The sequence below is a fragment of the Pelobates fuscus genome, chromosome 8 (assembly GCF_036172605.1).
Source record: "Pelobates fuscus isolate aPelFus1 chromosome 8, aPelFus1.pri, whole genome shotgun sequence".
Lineage (NCBI taxonomy): Eukaryota > Metazoa > Chordata > Amphibia > Anura > Pelobatidae > Pelobates > Pelobates fuscus.
In genome coordinates this window covers 54,815,320-54,834,834 of record NC_086324.1, presented here as the reverse complement: position 1 = coordinate 54,834,834, position 19,515 = coordinate 54,815,320, and the positions used below count along the sequence as shown (strand labels likewise).

The 19,515-nt window shown below is 41.6% G+C and overlaps 1 protein-coding gene across 1 annotated transcript in view; it reads left to right on the top strand.

The window, feature by feature from the left end:
• Positions 1 to 19,515, top strand: part of KIAA2012 (KIAA2012 ortholog) — a 193,155-nt gene that overhangs the window by 69,982 nt on the left and 103,658 nt on the right. Inside the window, exons 10-11 of the mRNA XM_063429839.1 lie at positions 3,256 to 3,450; positions 9,732 to 9,869. Of these exons, the coding sequence (XP_063285909.1) occupies positions 3,256 to 3,450; positions 9,732 to 9,869 (333 nt within the window). The remainder of the gene's footprint in view (positions 1 to 3,255; positions 3,451 to 9,731; positions 9,870 to 19,515) is intronic.

Sequence of the window (19,515 nt, the reverse complement as noted above, 5' to 3'; positions counted from 1 at the left end):
CTTGATCCACCAGCAATACTTATTATGGAGATGCATTGAAACCAGTGCTTCTCTATGAGAAGTCCTTGATTACAATTTTAGTAATTGCTCAAAGTGAGTGAGGAAGGCAACCTTACTGGCTATCTGGTTGACAGCGAGAGGTTTTACCAAGGGATCATTTCTCTCCTTTACTGTAGAAATATAGGCTACACACAGTGTACTGGAGTTAGTGTCTGTAAGGTCTGCCTGGCGGCAGAGCAAATCAAGGCTGCCCATGCACTGAGTGATGCTGAAGCACTCACATATGGACTGAAATTAGTGCAGTCTGAATGTGCTTAAAGATGAGCTTGCTCTGCACTTTGCCCCACAACTTCTGAAACAGCGTAACAGAGTCGCTCTGTGTGGTTATCGGGAGTCCTGGGGCTCACAAGCAGGTGACCCATTATCTAATTAGGGACCAGGTTGTGCATTGCGCTCCTTTAACAGTGTGATCGGGTCCCTGTTATGTTGTCAGTACACTCACAGTGCTTGGAGGTAGCAAATTCCGGCCACTTCCTCCCAGCTTACAAAGAGTCATACAGGGAAGGAGAGGAGGATACAGAGAGAGGAGTGGGAGAGTAGACTGAAAGAACCTAGACCAGCCTCAAACTCCATCAACCCCAACCTGCACCCGTTGCAGCCACATCCTAGTGGACCCTAGAAAGGTCACCCTTCTGCACCCAAGAGGTATGGAAACAGGATGGTGATAGAAAATGTGTAAATTATGACATATGTGTGTGCGTATGTGTATCTGTGTCAGTGTGTACCTCTGTCAGATGCACATGTGTATGTGTATATGTGTATACATGCTGGCATTCAAATTCTAACACTGCACACAAATACACCCATGCGTTCAAACACCAAAACTACATACAAACACACTCCAGCAATCAAACGCAAACGCTACATGGAAACACACCCTGCTCCCACACACACTCCACAAAAATACACCACTCGATTCAAATGGCAACAGTATATACAAACATACAACAGCATTCAAATACCAACACTACACAACAATGTAGTCCTACATTCACACACACACACCTACTCCACACAAAAACACTTCTACATTCAAACACACAGACCCGGTTTACAAATATAACCTTGCACGAATGGGCAAATGGCATATCCCTGTTGGCAAAGCATCATGGGAATCGTATGACAGTTCAGGATCTACCTTTTTGCCATCCTTGCGCTAGAGGGGGGCCAAAAGAAAATTCTTGAATCAGGGCCCTTACATTTCAAATTTTCATTTACACACTTGAACTTTTTTAATATATGAACTGTATATCACCTGCTGGGAGACTTCATAATAAGCTAACCTACAAGTAAATACCCAACAAGGAAAAACAATTGTCCGTTACCAATCAGCCTACTTGGCAGCTGTTTGGGCTACAAATTGACTCAGGCAAGAGCTGACACGTTAGGACCTGTCTCCAGCCATATCAGCCATGAGGCTAGGTAAAATCCTATATATCTTGTCCAATATAGGTCTTCACCCTATTTGGGTTGCCATTGAATTTTTACTTTATTAAAGAAACAGTTAGTTGAGAATAAAGTTTTGTGTCACTTCAATTAAAGTTTATACAAGGCATAAGTGTTTTATTTGCTTCAATACTTTACTTTTCAGACACTTGCCTTACATATTACTGCTTGAATGTCAGATGTAATTTGCTATCCTTACTTCCCCCTACCCTCGGTGATAAATCCTTCCTTATTGTTATGTAATAACTTCTGCAAACCAGGTGGTGACACTGCTAATTAAGCTGATAGTTGGGGCAGGCAATGGATTTTTAGGAGCCACTCTAATGATAAGAAAGAATGCATGTCTGTGTAAGGTCTGGATGAGCAAGCTCTCAGTATCCTGGCTGCGTAGCATGTCTCTAAATACACAGGTTTAGCAAACTGATCATATCTTTACATGTGTTTCCTAGAAATATTAACAGTTTTACTAATTAGCTAGTGACATAGTTTAGCTGGTCAGTGTATATAGTTATAGACCGTAAGCTCGATCCAGCTGTTTCTGCATTAACCTCTTGTTTCTGCTATCCTTTGTAATAGTACGTCTCATTTGCTGTTCTATCCCCAGATTAAAATTGCATAGCGCTGCAGAATAGGTTGGCGCTATATAGACACCAATAATAATTATTATAATGGCTCTTTCCTGGCAGTACCAGCTTTTACCAGCTTTTATTTCCTTTTTATCAAAGTCAATTAATGACTACTACTGAGTTACTACTGTAATCCAGAAAAATATTGTTTCCATCCTGGTAACAGCCGTATCTGATTATCTGTACATTTATCCATATCCAGTGGGCAATGACTTTACCCTGTGTAGTAAATTAGCTGTCCCAATGCTCATTTAAGTTTTTCCTAATACCCACACGGCCTTCCTCACATACCCCTCCCCCCCCCTCCCCCCCCCCCACCTGAAATAGACATTTAACTCCTGAATGTAGACTGAAAGTACCATTACTGGTTGCTACAACCTGACCTTTTCTGTGACCTTATTTTTATGGACTATGGCTAGCCATTGATATGGGGATGGGGTGATTAACAGGGAAAAAAAGACTAGAAAGTTTAAAGCAAGTTTTAAGACTTGGGTAACAAAAGGGACCATTTAGTTTATGACATTTTATTTTAATGAATACTTTTCTTTAAAGGTACTTACTAAAAATGCATTATATATTCTCTTTAAATTAAAACTTAAATACAGTACAGCGAGGAAGCATTGGCTACATCCAGACATGTAGCTAAAAAGTCTAATTAGCTTCTCATACTTAGGTGTGAAAACCTCAGGCAAAATACACTCATTGGAAAAAAGGAAGAAAAATATCCTTGTTAAGACTGGCTTAATTATTCATCTATCTACAGTTGCTTCATCCTTCTATATAATTGGCAAAACTCTTGCCGCAATTTTTATTAATCACATCACTTTTGGAAGGTTGGCAAGAGCACTAATGGCGTATCATGGTGGTGACAGTATTGGGTTTATTTGTAAAGAGGTCAAGCTATATTCTGGGGGGGTATGACACAACAGAACAGAAAATCACCTTCCGTTGTTTTATCTTAATTTATAATGAGTACAGTTTGTGGAGTTATGTTTTGTGATACCATTTGCACAGAGTGTACAACAGTAGAATTAACAAAGACTAATTAATCTATTTCCGATTGCTGTCGTTAACATTGTACCAGTCATGTTGAACTTGTGAACTGTTTGTGATCGTTGTCTAGATGGAGATATTTTGCCCATGCCTGAAGCCCCACCTGTAGGATCACTGCCCCCGATAAATGGGAAAAAAGGACCCGGGAACCAGAGCAGCATGGCAAATTTAAAGGCATCCAATGCCAATAGTGGCAACACAACACTGCCCTCCAAGACTATGCCCACTGGCATCATTCGCGGTTCAATTCCTGAAGAGCTCAAAGGTAAGGATTAAGTCATAACAAAATACAATTAATTCTGAAGAGGTCGTAGGTACAGTATTCAATATTTCTTCCGGGTTCATCAGTACATCAAACAACATATTCCGAAGAGTTCACAACTATGGTATACAATGTATTCTGCAATGTTTCTTGGTACAGTATTCAATGCATTCTGCAGAGTTTATAAGCACAACATGCCATATAGTCTGAAGAGTTCACAGCTATAATATTCAATATATTCTGCAGAGCTCCTTGGTACAATATACAATGTATTCCGCAGAGTTCACTGGTACAATCTACAAAATTTTCTGATTTAAACATACTGAAAGAATATAGAAGTTTATGATGGTTTGCTAGAGAAAGTTAAACATGTAAATATGTTGCTGAACAGGATAGGTGCGAGCATGTTATGGGTAGAATATTGAGAGGGATTAAAGGACCACTATAGTGCCCCCACCCTCAGGGTCCCACTCCCGTGGCGCTGAAGGGGGAGGAAGGGGTTAATCCCTTACCTTTTTTCCAGCACCGGGCTCCCTCGGTGCTGGGGACTCTCCTCTCTCTTCTTCTGTCATCGGCTGAATGCACATGCGCGGCAAAAGCCGCTCGCGCATTCAGCCAGTCCATAGGAAAGCATTATCAATGCTTTCCTATGGACACTGGCATCTTCTCACTGGGAAAATCACAGTGAGAAGCACGGAAGTGCCTCTAGCGGCTGTCAATGGGACAGCCACTAGAGGCTGGATTAACTCTCTGAAACTGCTTTGTTTACAGCAAAAAGGGTTAAACCTAGCTGGACCTGGCACCCAGACCACTTCATTAAGTTGAAGTGGTCTGGGTGCCTATAGTGGTCCTTTAAATATATTGCTTTAATGTTTTAGCAGATAATAAGATAACCACATTTCCATACACATTTCACTGATAAATTCAGATTGTGAGTGACAATGTAATTAGTTGCAGATAAACTGCTGGCTATTTGAAGCCGTGTTTGCCAAATTGTCCTGGTGGCTTCAGTTGAATCGCATTTCAAAGCCCATAGTTTCAAGAGTCAATGTCCAACAGATTTTTCCCAGGCATAAAGCAAAGCCTGCAAATGTTATCTCATCTGTCTGTGCAATTACCTCGAAGCTCAGGTCTTCCCACCAGTGTCATTGGCTGCCCACAACCTCAGCATGTTATTCCAGGATGTCAAGCTGTTTTGAAATGTACTCAGGGCATTTGTTAACATCAATAGTCAGTCCTGTTCAATTCAGAACTAAAACAATTAAACAACCATAATCCTAAAGAAATACAATTACTACTCAATTCAATATATATTATAGTAGTGAAGATTCCCCTGTTGAGTTGTGAATGGGAGGTGGGAGGGTTTTTATTAAAGGAAGCACCATAACCACTTTAGCAAACTCCCTTTGCACCATAACCACCACAGCAAGCTCCTTTAGTGCCCTCCACGATAAGTTCTATAATTGCTTGGAAATAGTTTGACAACCTACCTGGGGTCTGTCGGGTGGGCTAGGGGAGCTTGAGAAAGTCCTGATTTTTGTTAAAGCATTACAAAATTGCTCCCATACATATTGACTTACTAAAACTAGCCTATACCACACCCTAAAACCTAAGGTCATCTATAAATTATATTGTGACACTAAAACTTTGATTGAAATCTGAGTATTACATGAACCTATATTTATATAATCCACACCTGCTGTGTTAACAACAAGCCATGCTCTTCACCCACTACATTTTAACCGTCCGCCCACAGCAATTCCCCACACACTGCTCTGCATAATTAATGGGACACGGTAGGCACTGGAATCGCTTCATCTCATTGACGTGGTTCTTGTGTCTGGAGTCCCCTGGTGCCATTTTTCCCATTCAGTGTTAAACTGTTTTGAATGGTTTAATTCTACAGGAGAGTTTCCATCTCATCTGTGCTGCTTAGAATAAAGATGAGGCATTCAAATGAGCAGCAATGGTTGGTGGTGATTGGCTGAGAGTGTTAGCTGATCACTTGCATTCTGGCACAGTTGTCCATTGCTGATGTGAATTGGTTTGGCTAAGGTTTAGCCATATCCTCAATGGGGGCTGCAGTGTGGGTGACCAGAGAGCCTCATTCAGTGTCAGACTGCTTGAAACTGCTTTAACACTGCATGGACGGACAGTGCCAGCAGACTTCAGGCACTATACCCAATTCAATGAGATAGTGTCTCTTTAAATTTAAATATGGTGCATTAAAATGGCATTGTACGAATGGCTGTGTTATTTCTCTTTGAGTACTACAGGGGACACAAGGCAAACAATAAAATGTTACTAACATTACCCCACTTAGGACTTTCAGGACCCCTTTAGCAATGCCCCTGAGTGCAGCTCAGAATACAAGCAAAAATGTTAAAATCAAAAAGAGGAAATTGAGTGCACTTGCATATTACAAAAGATATTTAGCACTGGGAATTCTTAATAAGATATACTTGGATGAGCTAAAACAAAAATTCTACCAGAACAGTAAAGAATGCTATGTTGCTGGTATTTTTTATCATTAAAAATAAAATGCCTTAGCCTACACTGCTTCTGTCTCCCACATATTACTAATATGGCTTAATCCGGTTCTGTTTCTCCAGCGGTACCTTGTAATTACAGTTTAATAATGCTCACTCCGCTACATAGGCAGAACTTGGTATCTGTCTGCTAAAATGCCTGTTACCGCCATATGTTATAGTAAAGTCTTTTATCCAAAAATGATGTAATTGGAGAGTTTGCCAGGCAGCCTGATAACCCAGCATGTAAGATCACAGCCATTTTCTCTCTAATACATAAGGTAGGTCACTCACAATGCCTTATGGATTGTGATTTGCTTGTATTAAAGTTGTTTTGTTAGCTCCAGTTTGTACTTTCTGAGATTGATGAGATATCACTGGTACGATTGCCTCATTGCTATTTACATAAGGGTACATTTTGCACAGGGCTTAATTGCAGGCTTCGTTGGGTCAAACGTAGAAAGTCAGTACTGTAGGACTTTTAGATATAGTTTTCCTTAAAGAACAGGGTTAGGCAACCCGTCAACTGGGCTAACTTGCTGAGAGTACCTAGATGCCTGTCTAAGTGCTGCTTATTAACTCCTTAAGGACACATGATGGAAATATTCCGTCATGATTCCCTTTTATTCCAGAAGTTGTGTCCTTAATATTGAAAAATGAGAACAGTAAGTGATGTACTCTATATATCCATATGCAACTCCTTTGCTGCTTTTATCGGAAAGTAAGTACGTAGGACGTACACTTAGGTTTCTGGCCATGAAGGTATCTTGCATGATTAAAGGGACACTATAGTCACCTGAACAACTTTAGCTTAATGAAGCAGTTTTGGTGTATAGAACATGCCCCTGCAGCCTCACTGCTCAATCTTCTGCCATTTAGGAGTTAAATCCCTTTGTTTATGAACCCTAGTCACACCTCCCTGCATGTGACTTGCACAGCCTTCCATAAACACTTCCTGTAAAGAGAGCCCTATTTAGGCTTTCTTAATTGCAAGTTCTGTTTAATTAAGATTGTCTTGTCCCCTGCTATGTTAATAGCTTGCTAGACCCTACAAGAGCCGCCTGTATGTGATTAAAGTTCAATTTAGAGATTGAGATACAATTATTTAAGGTAAATTACATCTGTTTGAAAGTGAAACCAGTTTTTTTTTTTCCATGCAGGCTCTGTCAATCATGGCCAGGGGAGGCGTGGCTAGGGCTGCATAAACAGAAACAAAGAGATTTAACTCCTAAATGACAGTGAATTGAGCAGTGAAGTTGCAGGGGAATGATCTATACACCAAACTGCTTTATTTAGCTAAATTAATTTAGGTAACTTTAGTGTTCCTTTAAGCTTTCTTAGAAATGGTTTCTAGGCAGTATGGTCTGAGCTGGTCTTGGTGGCTAATTGCGTGTTTTTTAAGCAGCCATAATGGCACCATAGTCTCTTTTAAAGGAACACTCCAATCACAATAAACCACTAGAGTACACTGTAGTAGTTATGGTGTCAGTGGTACCCTGGCAACCCTCCATTATAAGGAGTCAAACGGTTTTAGAATGGTTTGAGTTCTTAAGTATTCAAAGCTGTTTATTGATTGCGTTAAGAAACATTATGCAACAAGCACATGGTGTGGCATGCGGTTTGGACACGCAGGTCCTTGCAAATAGGGCAATGTTGATATTGTGTACATTTTAGATAATTGTTCACGGTTCCCTGAAGCATCTGGGTTAGCTGTATTTTATGGATTAAAGCAAGGCTTCAGACCCCTGTTTTGCTCTGGTATGCTGCAACTGTATGTATGCGTAAGGCTTGTCAAGCAGGTTGCTTGTGTACCTATGTACAGGTGGTTGCCCGCCCCCTTCTTAACATTCCACTCTCTGCTGCTTCATTTGGAGAGCCCATCTCATACATGCCCTATACTACCCCTGATCAGAAATGCTTTGAATTTAGTGCAACTCTCAAGAACCTTTTTTCTGCCAACACTTCTGGCCCTGTCTTCTCCCCATGACTTTAAGTTCAATGAGCAGGTGAAAATGCACAGGACTGTGGCCATAGACCCACCAAGATTGAGTTCATACTGGCGTTACTGAATATCTTCTTTAGGACACTAGTAGAGATGGACCCCACAGTACCGTGAATGTTACATGAACATCTCAGACGCCAACACTGACAATTGAAAGTTGTCCGTGTTCGCATGTGAGATGTTCATGTAACACTTTGCAGCTGATTTCTGAAGACTCGGGTAATGAACAGGTTAAACCCTCTTTTCTTTATCAAAACTAGAGATATAGGTGCAAAAAAAACCTTCTGTAAAGTACTTGATTAGGAACTTCTGCCAACACAATGCACTCTAAAACTTCCACTAAAGGATGGGTCATGTTTATCTTTCCTGCCAGATAACAGGAGATCCCACTGACCTCTGCATGACTGATAGATATTTAAATATCTGACATGAGGGCGGCATTGCTTACAGGATGAGTGATTATGTGCCTGAGACATTGGGTCGGTTACTGGGGCAGTGTATGACAGGTAACAGAGGTGAAAATGAGATTGTGAGATTATTGCTACAGTTATGTTAAACTCAAATTGGAACAAAGTGACTACTTAACTGATTTTCCAGCAACAGAGAATACATTAAGGAAATGCCATCAAAAATCATCTCATAGATTATCCATTTGCAATACGTTTCCTGCCAAATAACATATATTACTTTATATACAGTCTAATGTAGCGGTTAACAAGTCTGGGTGCCAACCAGTTTTAAGTCAAATTTTTTTCAAGTTGTTTGACAAAAATCAAGGCAAATCCTGGCATACAAAGTAAGCTTCACCTAAGTAAGCTATGCTTGCCAATGTTAAGATGTGAGGACAGTGGATGGGTTAGCCCAGCTGCCTACCAGACGGCCACTAAAGAAGCTTACTGCAGTTTCACGGATACAAGGCTGGGCGTCCTCACGCTTTGCATGAGGACCACCAACCATATGGTGCTCGCCGCACATGCGCATTTGGTCCCCACCATCGCCTGACGTTGTAAGAGGAGGAGCCAGACCCAGCCGAGGGATATCTGTGCTGGAATCTGGTAGCTGAATTACGAGTTGTTGGGGTTTTGTTTTTAACCCTTGCATGAGTGCAGAGGGACACTATAAGGTTAGGAATACAGCTTTGTATTCCTAACACTAAAGTTTTCCTTTAGGATTATAAAGCAGCAATCAAGGGGCTTTGATTGTTGAAAGAGCACTGTGTTTTGTCAAATTTCTCGAAAAAAGATTGATAGAAACTGGGGTACAGCAACCAAAGACTCCTTGTACTGTAAGAACTACAGTAAGCCATGGTGGTTATGGTGCTCAGAACATTACCTTAAAGGACAAATGTTTTTTTAGGAGTTTTCATAAAGATGGAACCATCATGGAATATTCTTCAAATATATTCTTCTCATATAAATTCATAGGGGTGTCAATAATTGTGCCACACATACTTTTCACAAAGATTTACTTAATTTTTGATATTTTTTTAATATCCATGAGAGCAGAGTATGTTTGTGTATTTTTTAAACATAAGATCATAAGTTAAACAATAAAGACTCATTTTCACCACCTTCTTTGCTCAGATTTACCAAGGGTGCCAAGATTAGTGAAGGACACTGTACATACACACCATATTAAATACCCTTATTATGTTAAACCTTATCACTTGCTCAGAGACTTGTCTAATAATTCTCTATTTTGTACTGTTTCATTGTGGTGATCTTTCTATGTTTCTTATTTGTGTTCCGTTTCAGAATGCTGCAAGGGCAGTTCTGTGGGCAGCCTGATAATGAGTCCTAATGGCGAGATTGTTTGCCTCTCGATTTTGGGTACCACACGAGAAACAGATATTCCTGTCCGCTTTGACTTCATTCCTGAGTTGGATGAAGAAGGTAACTATCCACATGGTATCATTCCATAAAAATATATCTTCTTCCATTTTTTTTGTTTTGCTTTTGGGTTTGATTTTTGCAACATATCTTTCATGATTAATCATTTATAATTGTATAGTAGACTCCCAACGAGCAGGAAGAATTTTTTTTTTTTTTTTTTTACTTTCAAGTCCGCAATAAGATTGTCTGTAAACTCAAAATTAGGAGAAACTCCTAGCCACCAAAAATCCACTTCTCTCTGGCTTATGCCATGATTCAGAAGATGCATAAGAGTGTCAGGAAGTACATATATATTACTTTCTCTAGGGTAGGCACGTCCAAAACAGGCACCTATAGGCAGCTGCCTACTCCTGCCCGGAAAATGCTAACAATCCATCTTTTTCTTAATTAGCTGCTTCTCCTGTAGTTTATAAAGATATCTGGAAGCATTTGGGAATGGAAAGTGTTTCCATTACCTCTTGACCCCGATGTTGAAATTGTAAACTGCAGAAAGCGAATGGCACCCGGGGCTTAGGTACCACATGAGTGGGGAGTAGATGGAAAAAGATGGGGAAAATCAAGAATTGTCCAAAAACACCCAGGGCATGGGTGAAAATAGTTTACATCAACAAATGATATAAGAGAAGCTGCTACTCTTTTAAATGCAGTGATGCAGTTGGCAGTAAATGAATCGGATCTATCAGGTATTTGTAAATGTAATCTATAGTAGTAATCTATAGTCACTGCTGGATAAATTACCATAAAGTATATACTACTGTACATACTATTTCTATCTATAGTGAAGTGAAATATGTGACAAATATTTATGTTCTCACTTAATTCATGTATGCATCATGCATTTAATTAACACCAGTAAATATGAGCAAATATTTATATTCACACTTCGAGATGGGGCATGTCATCCTGGCATGCTGTTGTGTGCTAGAATAAAAGGCTCCCAATCACTGAATGCGGTTGAACCCCTTGCAAAATGGGTTTAAATACCCTGAAACTCCTCACAAGTGCAGTGCCAATAGTTATTCCTGCACTTTTTCTAGACTGTACCTCAGTTATGCTGACACATGATGACCGTGTCTGTCTGAGGACTAGGGGGACTGAAAGAAAGATGACCGTATTTGGTCAATAGATGACAGTATTTGGTGAATTGGACATTAACTCACCTCCGGTCTGCTTGTAGTCTGCTGTCTCAGATTTCTCCTCATTGACACCAGCACGCTGGTTTTATTGCCAGCATACTGGCATCGGAGTAGAGGGATGTCATCACTCAGTTCCAATACTCCATAGCCAGGACTAACAGAGTCGGCTAGGGAGTTACCATAACAACTACAACGGATGCTATTCCAAAGAGTTGATTGACAGGTGGGAGAAAGACCTAGTTTTAAATCGTCTTTTTTTTTCTCCCAATCTGTACATTTGCTAGCAAATCCGTTAGCACAATGTATAGTTAGAACGTTAGGCTCTTTACAGAGAGCATATGTTATAAGTACCATGACATGACAGGTACCTTTTAAAGTAAACCTATCATCCACAAAGAAAATACTTTTTATCTATGTTACTAGTAAATGGAAAATGCATTTGCAGATCAAACGAAATAGCCATGTAGAAATGTCTTATGTGCCAGTGAGAGCAGGCTTTGAGTGTGGATACACCCTAATATACTGACGGCGTACAGATGTAAAAAGTAGACTTTAAATAAAGTACACATTTGCTATCCACATGCCTAGCACAATGTGTATATATAGCATATTTTCCTTTTCAAAATGAACCAGGGTTATGTTTCACTGATGGGAAAAAGTAAAATATTTTACAGAGTAATATGTAAAGATTTATTTCCCCATTGTCTCCCTCGATATGGGTACTACAGTTTGTCATTTGTCAGTTCTGAAATGGCCAACTGCATCGGGTATATAGCCTCTGTGATTCAGAAAAGCTAGTTATTTTTGAACAAGCAAAACTGGCTAAAGAAAACCGCAATCAACGCCATGCAGCTCTGCATCTTGCATACATGCTAAAAAAAATCCATAACCTGGCACAGAATAAATTCAGTCTCAGTGGAGACTCGTCCACAGGGGCACTTGGGACAGCGCCCCACCAGTTTGTATGTTGATTAAAAATTATTTGCAGTAGTTTAGAAACACTAATATTCTAGGCATGTCAAAGATGCGGCTGGTTTGAAATGTACCCTGTTTCATCAGATTTTGCATATGCCTAGTTACCTTTAAAGGACCACTATAGTGCCAGGAAAACATACTCGTTTTTCCTGGCTCAATAGGGTCCTTGGGTCCACCTCACCCTCTGGGTCCCACTCCTGCCGGGCTCTTATCAATGCTTTCCTATGGACGCTGGCGTCTTCTCACTGTGAAAATCACAGTGAGAAGTGCGGAAGCGCCTCTAGCGGCTGTCAATGAGACAGCCACTAGAGGCTGGATTAACCCATATGTAAACATAGCAGTTTCTCTGAAACTGCTATGTTTACAGCAGGCAGGGTTAATCCTAGATGGACTTGGCACCCAGACCACTTCCTTAAGCTGAAGTGGTCTGGGTGCCTATAGTGGTCCTTTAAAAAGGGATTTCAGTTATTTCCTATATGCAAAGTCGGGTGTCCATGAGTGGAGGCATGCTATTGGCCTCTCTATTCAGGCCATAATTGACTGATCGCACCAGGGGGTGATGTTACAGTACCCACAGGACAGAGAGGCAAGAAGCCATCTTTGAAGTAATACAGAGAGAGCACAGCAGCAGCAGTTCCTGGCCGCTGACAAATATAAATGTCTATTATCTTTTTCTTTTTAATTCTTTATTTTTGTAGTGCATTGCAGGGATAACAGCTTATTAGAGACATTTCAGGACAACACATTATAAAATATCAGTATGCAAGCCTTATGCATGTCTGAGTTATTGCACTTTTTTAAGGTTATAATAGTAGGTAACAGTAAGCATGGTAGATAGGGGTAGTAAAGCAAAACAATGACAGGGATTCAATCCATGCTAGCTAACATATCGTCACAGGCTGAGAAGGGGTGTGATGCTTGAATACCATACAAAATTGAAAATCATGTCAAAATACTGTGGCTGCAGAATTGGGGCCTTAGTGAAATAAGAGTCCATAATCAGTGGCTAGCTATGCCTCAATTACTATGGAAACAGGCCTGTGTTTAGAGTCCCAATCAGCCCATGCCTTTAATGGGCGGCACATTGCCCCCTGGTAGATTCTGTAGCCAAAGAGTCAACAGCCCAGACCGAGATGTGCCAGTGAGTCGAACAGGGTACCTCCACGTTAGAAGGTCCATTCGCTGTGGCGCCATTCCTGCGCTAGGTACCTCTCTCCGGGATCGTGCACGGCAGCCCCCAGATCTCTTAATGGTCGTCAGGGAGACCTGCTGCAATCTTTGCAGGTTCTTGCGTGGTTTGGAGACAGGGGCTTGCCTTGTTCTAGCGGTGTTCCCTTTTAGGCAGCGCATTAGCTTCCTTGGAGGTGCATAAACCTTTGGCCCTGCATAAGTCCTTCTCCCTGGGAGCCTAGGAGGGGTCTCCGGTATCTGAAGTACAGCCAGGGTGGAAGTCAGCCCGTTGGTTGTCGGAGGATGTTGCATCCTCTGGAGCTTGGACCAAAGGTCAGCAAACAATTGGTCTAAAGTGGAAGACGCCTGGTGTCCAATGTCGGGTAAGTAGCTGCCATCCGCTATTGCACATGGTGTGCCTCTCCTGTGGCCTGTTTGTCAGGATTTTTAGCTTGATGTCAAAGGTAAGTCCCGGGATAACCCTCACCGGCAATGGGGGGAGGGGGAGAATAGCCCCAGGCAGGCACTGCGGTTCAGAGAATTTAGTGGCAGAGGGATCGGCCGCTTCCCCCACGCCACGTCAAGTAGGCCGCTTCTAGGCTGCAGTTCCACCGTGGGTGAGAACCACCAAGTTCAGACTTCGGAAGTGGCTGGTACTAGGTCTCAGCAGAGGTAAGAGTAAAGTAGCTTAATTCATGGGTTCACACCAATGCCCTCGGAACTCAGTTGAGATGCGTCCGATCGGCTTGGTGGTCAGGCCCTGCCCCCGTCTATTATCTTTTTCGCTCCCCTAATAGCCGTAGTGACTGCTTGAGGGTTGATTAAGCAAGGGAATTTACTCAAATATATAATTATCTATAAACCAGTGAAGCCCAGGGGTCACAAGGAGAGGAATACATTTCTCACACAGAACACTGTGCTACCAGTACCCGCCACCTTCTTTAAAGTGCCCAGTCACTCTATAGCTGAGAACTGAGACACTCATGCTGTGGCTAATTGAAAAGTTGTTACGCTACAAACTGCAGGACTGGGGCTGTGACTCTGAGGACTGATCTGATTTCAATCTGATTAATCTGTTAAAATTGTTGATTCTGTTAACCATGTCAGCTACTTCGTGCCTCCATATTACCACTGCAGGTACACTGTGTCCTAGGACCTAATAGTGAGACATGGTTGGTGTCTTTCATGTGCACACTGTGTGCTGAGAGCTAATGGAGCAGCTGACATGGTTGGCGTCTATCAGTGTCTTAAATGCTTTAATCGTGTGCACACTGTGTACTGAGAAATCTTGACGTAGCTGAAAAGTTTCATCATAACAGCAGCGGTATTTAGTAGGAAGCTAAAGTTATCACAGCAGGAGCACTACTGAAGATGATATCATGAAAGGGAGAGCTAAGAGAGGACTAGGAAGATAGAGAGCTAAAGCATCACACAGAGACATGCACTGTGTGTGTATCTCTGTATTGTAGCTTTGTGAAATCCATTACAATGATCCTGGCTGCATGGGAAAGTTATGTTGTCTCCTTATTGTGCCCAGCTCTGTGTGTTAGTTCTCTATATTTTACTCAGTTCTACCGGTTGTATCAGTGGCGTACGTACCGTGGTCGCAGGGGTCGCAGCTGCGACCGGGCCCGGCACTCCGCCCTGCACCCCCCCGCGACCAGGTAGCACCTGCCAGGCTTTGCGGGCCCGGCCCGTGCATCAGACCACCGGGTCTGCATGTTAAGGAGTACTGAGCGCCCGCGCGGGAGGAAACAGAAAGGAGGAGGGAGTCAGAGTGGGAACTCTGACTCCCATCAGGCTGAGCCACCACTGGACCCCAGGGAAAGTCACACAAGGTAGGAAACATTTTGTGTATTTGTGTCTCTGTATGTGTGTATGTATGTCTGTGTCTCTGTATGTGTGTATGTATGTCTGTGTCTCTGTATGTGCGTATGTATGTCTGTGTCTCTGTATGGGTGTATCTGTATGTATGTCTGTGTGTATGTTTGTGTCTGTGTCTTTGTATGTATGTCTGTGTTTCTGTATGTGTGTATGTATGTCTATGTTTGTGTCTGTGTCTCTGTATGTATGTATGTCTGTGTCTCTGTATGTGTGTATCTGTATGTATGTTTGTGTCTGTGTCTCTGTATGTGTGTATGTATGTCTGTCTCTGTATGTGTGTATGTATGTCTGTGTCTCTGTATGTGTGTATCTGTATGTATGTCTGTGTATGTATGTTTGTGTCTCTGTATGTATGTGTGTGTCTGTGTCTCTGTATGTATGTGTGTGTCTGTGTGTGTCTGTGTCTCTGTATGTCTCTTTATGTGTGTGTGTCTGTGTGTGTCTGTATGTGTGTGTATCTGTATGTATGTCTGTGTCTCTGTGTGTATGTATGTGTTTGTCTGTGTCTCTGTGTATGTATGTGTGTCTCTGTGTGTATGTATGTCTGTGTCTTTGTCTCTGTGTGTATGTATGTCTGTGTCTTTGTCTCTGTATGTGTGTGTGTATGTATGTCTGTGTATGTGTGTGTGTGTCTGTGTCTCTGTATGTGTGTGTGTGTCTGTCTCTGTATGTGTGTGTGTATCTGTGTCTCTGTATGTGTGTATCTGTATGTATGTCTATGTATGTGTGTGTCTGTGTCTCTGTATGTATGCAGTGGCGTACGTACCGGGGTCGCAGCTGCAACCGGGCCCGGCACTCCAGGGGGCCCGGCTGCCCTGCGGCCCCCCGCGACCAGGTAGCACCTGCCACGCTTTGGGGGCCTGGCCCGTGCGTCAAACTGCCGGGTCCGCATGTTAAGGAGTCCATCGGGTGGCCCATGCTGTCAGGGCCACCCGATGGACATGGATTGTAAGGGGGCCCGGTCTGCGCGAGGCGCTTTAACAGCACGACCGGGCCCCCTGTGATTACATCATCACTGCTGGGAGGAAGTGACCGCACGTCACTCCTCCCAGCATACTGAGAGCCCTCGCGGGAGGAAACAGGAGGAGGGAGTCAGAGTGGGAACTCTGACTCCCATCAGGCTGATCCACCACTGGACCCCAGGGAAAGTCACACAAGGTAGGAAACATTTTGTGTATTTGTGCCTCTGTATGTGTGTATGTATGTCTGTGTCTCTGTATGTGCTTATGTATGTGTGTATCTGTATGTATGTCTGTGTATGTATGTTTGTGTCTGTGTCTCTGTATGTGTGTATGTATGTCTGTGTCTCTGTATGTGTGTATGTATGTGTCTTTGTCTCTGTATGTGTGTATGTGTGTGTCTGTGTGTATCTGTATGTCTGTGTATGTATGTTTGTGTCTGTGTCTCTGTATGTGTGTATGTATGTATGTGTGTATGTATGTATGTGTGTATGTATGTTTGTGTATCTGTATGTCTGTGTATGTATGTTTGTGTCTGTGTCTCTGTATGTGTGTATGTATGTGTCTGTGTCTCTGTATGTGTGTGTCTGTGTCTCTGTATGTGTGTATGTATGTGTGTATCTGTATGTATGTCTGTGTATGTATGTTTGTGTCTGTGTCTCTGTATGTGTATGTATGTGTGTCTGTGTCTCTGTATGTGTATGTGTGTGTGTCTGTCTATGTGTCTCTGTATGTGTCTGTGTCTCTGTATGTGTATGTGTGCGTCTGTATGTGTGTATGTGTGTGTCTGTGTCTCTGTATGTGTGTATGTATGTGTGTCTGTCTCTGTGTCTCTGTGTTTGTATCTTTATGTATGTCTATCTCTCTGTATGTGTGTATGTGTGTGTCTGTGTCTGTGTCTCTGTATGTGTGTGTCTTTGTCTCTGTATGTGTGTATGTGTGTGTCTGTGTGTATCTGTATGTATGTCTGTGTATGTATGTTTGTGTCTGTGTCTCTGTATGTGTGTATGTATGTATGTGTGTATGTATGTTTGTGTATGTATGTATGTATGTGTGTATCTGTATGTCTGTGTATGTATGTTTGTGTCTGTGTCTCTGTATGTGTGTATATATGTGTCTGTGTCTCTGTATGTGTGTGTCTGTGTCTCTGTATGTGTGTATGTATGTGTGTCTCTGTGTGTGTATCTGTATGTATGTCTGTGTATGTATGTTTGTGTCTGTGTCTCTGTATGTGTATGTATGTGTGTCTGTGTCTCTGTATGTGTGTGTCTGTGTCTCTGTATGTGTGTGTGTCTCTGTGTCTGTCTATGTGTCTCTGTATGTGTGTGTCTGTGTCTCTGTATGTGTGTGTGTCTCTGTATGTGTGCGTCTGTATGTGTGTATGTGTGTGTCTGTGTCTCTGTATGTGTGTCTGTCTCTGTGTCTCTGTGTGTGTATCTGTATGTATGTCTGTCTCTGTGTGTGTGTATGTATGTGTGTTATGTATGTGTGTGTCTGTGTCTCTGTATGTGTGTATGTGTGTCTGTCTCTGTGTCTCTGTGTGTGTATCTGTATGTATGTCTGTCTCTGTGTGTGTGTATGTATGTCTGTGCCTGCGTCTCTGTGTGTGTGTGTGTGTATCTGTATGTATGTCTGTGTATGTATGTTTGTGTCTGTGTCTCTGTATGTGTATGTATGTGTGTCTTTGTCTCTGTATGTGTGTATGTGTGTATGTGTCTCTGTGTCTCTGTATGTGTGTGTCTGTGTCTCTGTATGTGTGTGTCTGTGTCTCTGTATGTGTGTATGTATGTGTGTCTGTCTGTGTCTCTGTGTGTGTATATGTATGTATGTCTGTGTCTCTGTGTGTGTGTGTGTGTGTGTGTATGTGTGTGTCTGTGTCTCTGTGTGTATGTATGTCTGTGTCTGCGTCTCTGTGTGTGTGTATCTGTATGTATGTCTGTGTATGTATGTTTATGTCTGTATCTCTGTATGTGTGTATGAATGTGTGTGTGTGTATCTGTGTCTCTGTATATGTGTATCTGTATGTATGTCTATGTATGTGTGTCTGTGTCTCTGTATGTATGTGTCTGTGTGTGTCTCTGTATGTATGTGTCTGTGTGTGTCTCTGTATGTATGTGTCTGCGTGTGTGTCTCTGTATGTATGTATCTGCGTGTGTGTCTCTGTATGTATGTGTGTCTGTCGGGGGTGTGTGTATGTGTTTGTGTCTGTATGTATGTGTCGGGGGTGGGGCCCCCAGTCAGGGGGGAGAGGGTCAGGGTATGGGGGGGACCCACGGATCAGTTTCGCACCGGGGCCCCATGGAGTGTGTGTACGCCACTGGGTTGTATGGATATCTCTGTTGTCTATCTAGCTCTGTGTATTGTATATTTATCTTTGTTGTGTGCCAGGCTCTGTGTATAAGAACTCTTTTTTTTTCTCAGCTCTGTTTGTGGTATGCTTATCTCCATATTGTTCTCAGCTCTATATATTTTATAGATATGTTTATGTTGTGCCCAGCTTGTTTTATTGTATCAGCATCTCTGCATTATGCTTAGCTCTCTCTATTGTATGAATTTCTTACAATTTCACCAGCCCTTACTTTCCCGTGTGTTCCTAGTTCAATCACAGTTTCAATCAAAGTAAGCTGAGACAGCATATTATAAGGACCAGCCTTCACCCTTGCAAAGTGTTATTTTTCAATGTAAGAGTTCTTTATTTCAAATAATGATCTATGTGTTTTTATTAAAACCATATAGATCATTTGTGGCTAAACTTAGCACCCCGGACGTGTCTGAATGCTGTGTATCATGATGTTCAGCCGGTCTTATGAAACATCTGTGGAACCATTGCCATTGATTTATAGATAGTAGATAGATGTCTATTGCAATCCAAATAAGAGGAATATTTTGTAAATATTTTTAAATTAATATATAAAACCAACTTCATTATAGAGATAATGGTGTTCTTTTATATAAAAAAACAAAACAAAAAAACTGAATTCATACTTCTTTGTACGAAATGTTATTCATTGATGTTTAAGGGGTTATCAACAGACTATGAGTGACAAATAATTAAAATATAAAAAAATAAATAAATAAAAAAATTATAAAATACATGAATTCCTGCACAGACAGAAATCTGTGGAATTTGTTAGAGAAATTAGTATATATTTTCTAGTGTAGCTTGAAACATTTACTAAACCAGAAGAATTGACAAGCAAATAGCAACTTCTAGACCAAGACTGCTCGGTAAACATACTTGGCTAATTCTTGTCAAGTATTCCTAGTTTAGTGAATAAACGCGAATGGGGACCAATCACTAAACAACAAGTTGCAGTGCATTGAAAACCAAATGTTGATGCCTGAGTAGAAAACCATTTGCAAATTATCACTTTTTGCATAGATTTTACAAATCGGTTTTGCAATTCAGTACAATTTAGCAAATAGACATTAATGTGTTGTTGATCCCTCTGGAAGGAGTGGTATTAAGAAGGGGAGGAGGTTACTTTTGGGGACTGTTGACAACTACAGATGTTAAAACAT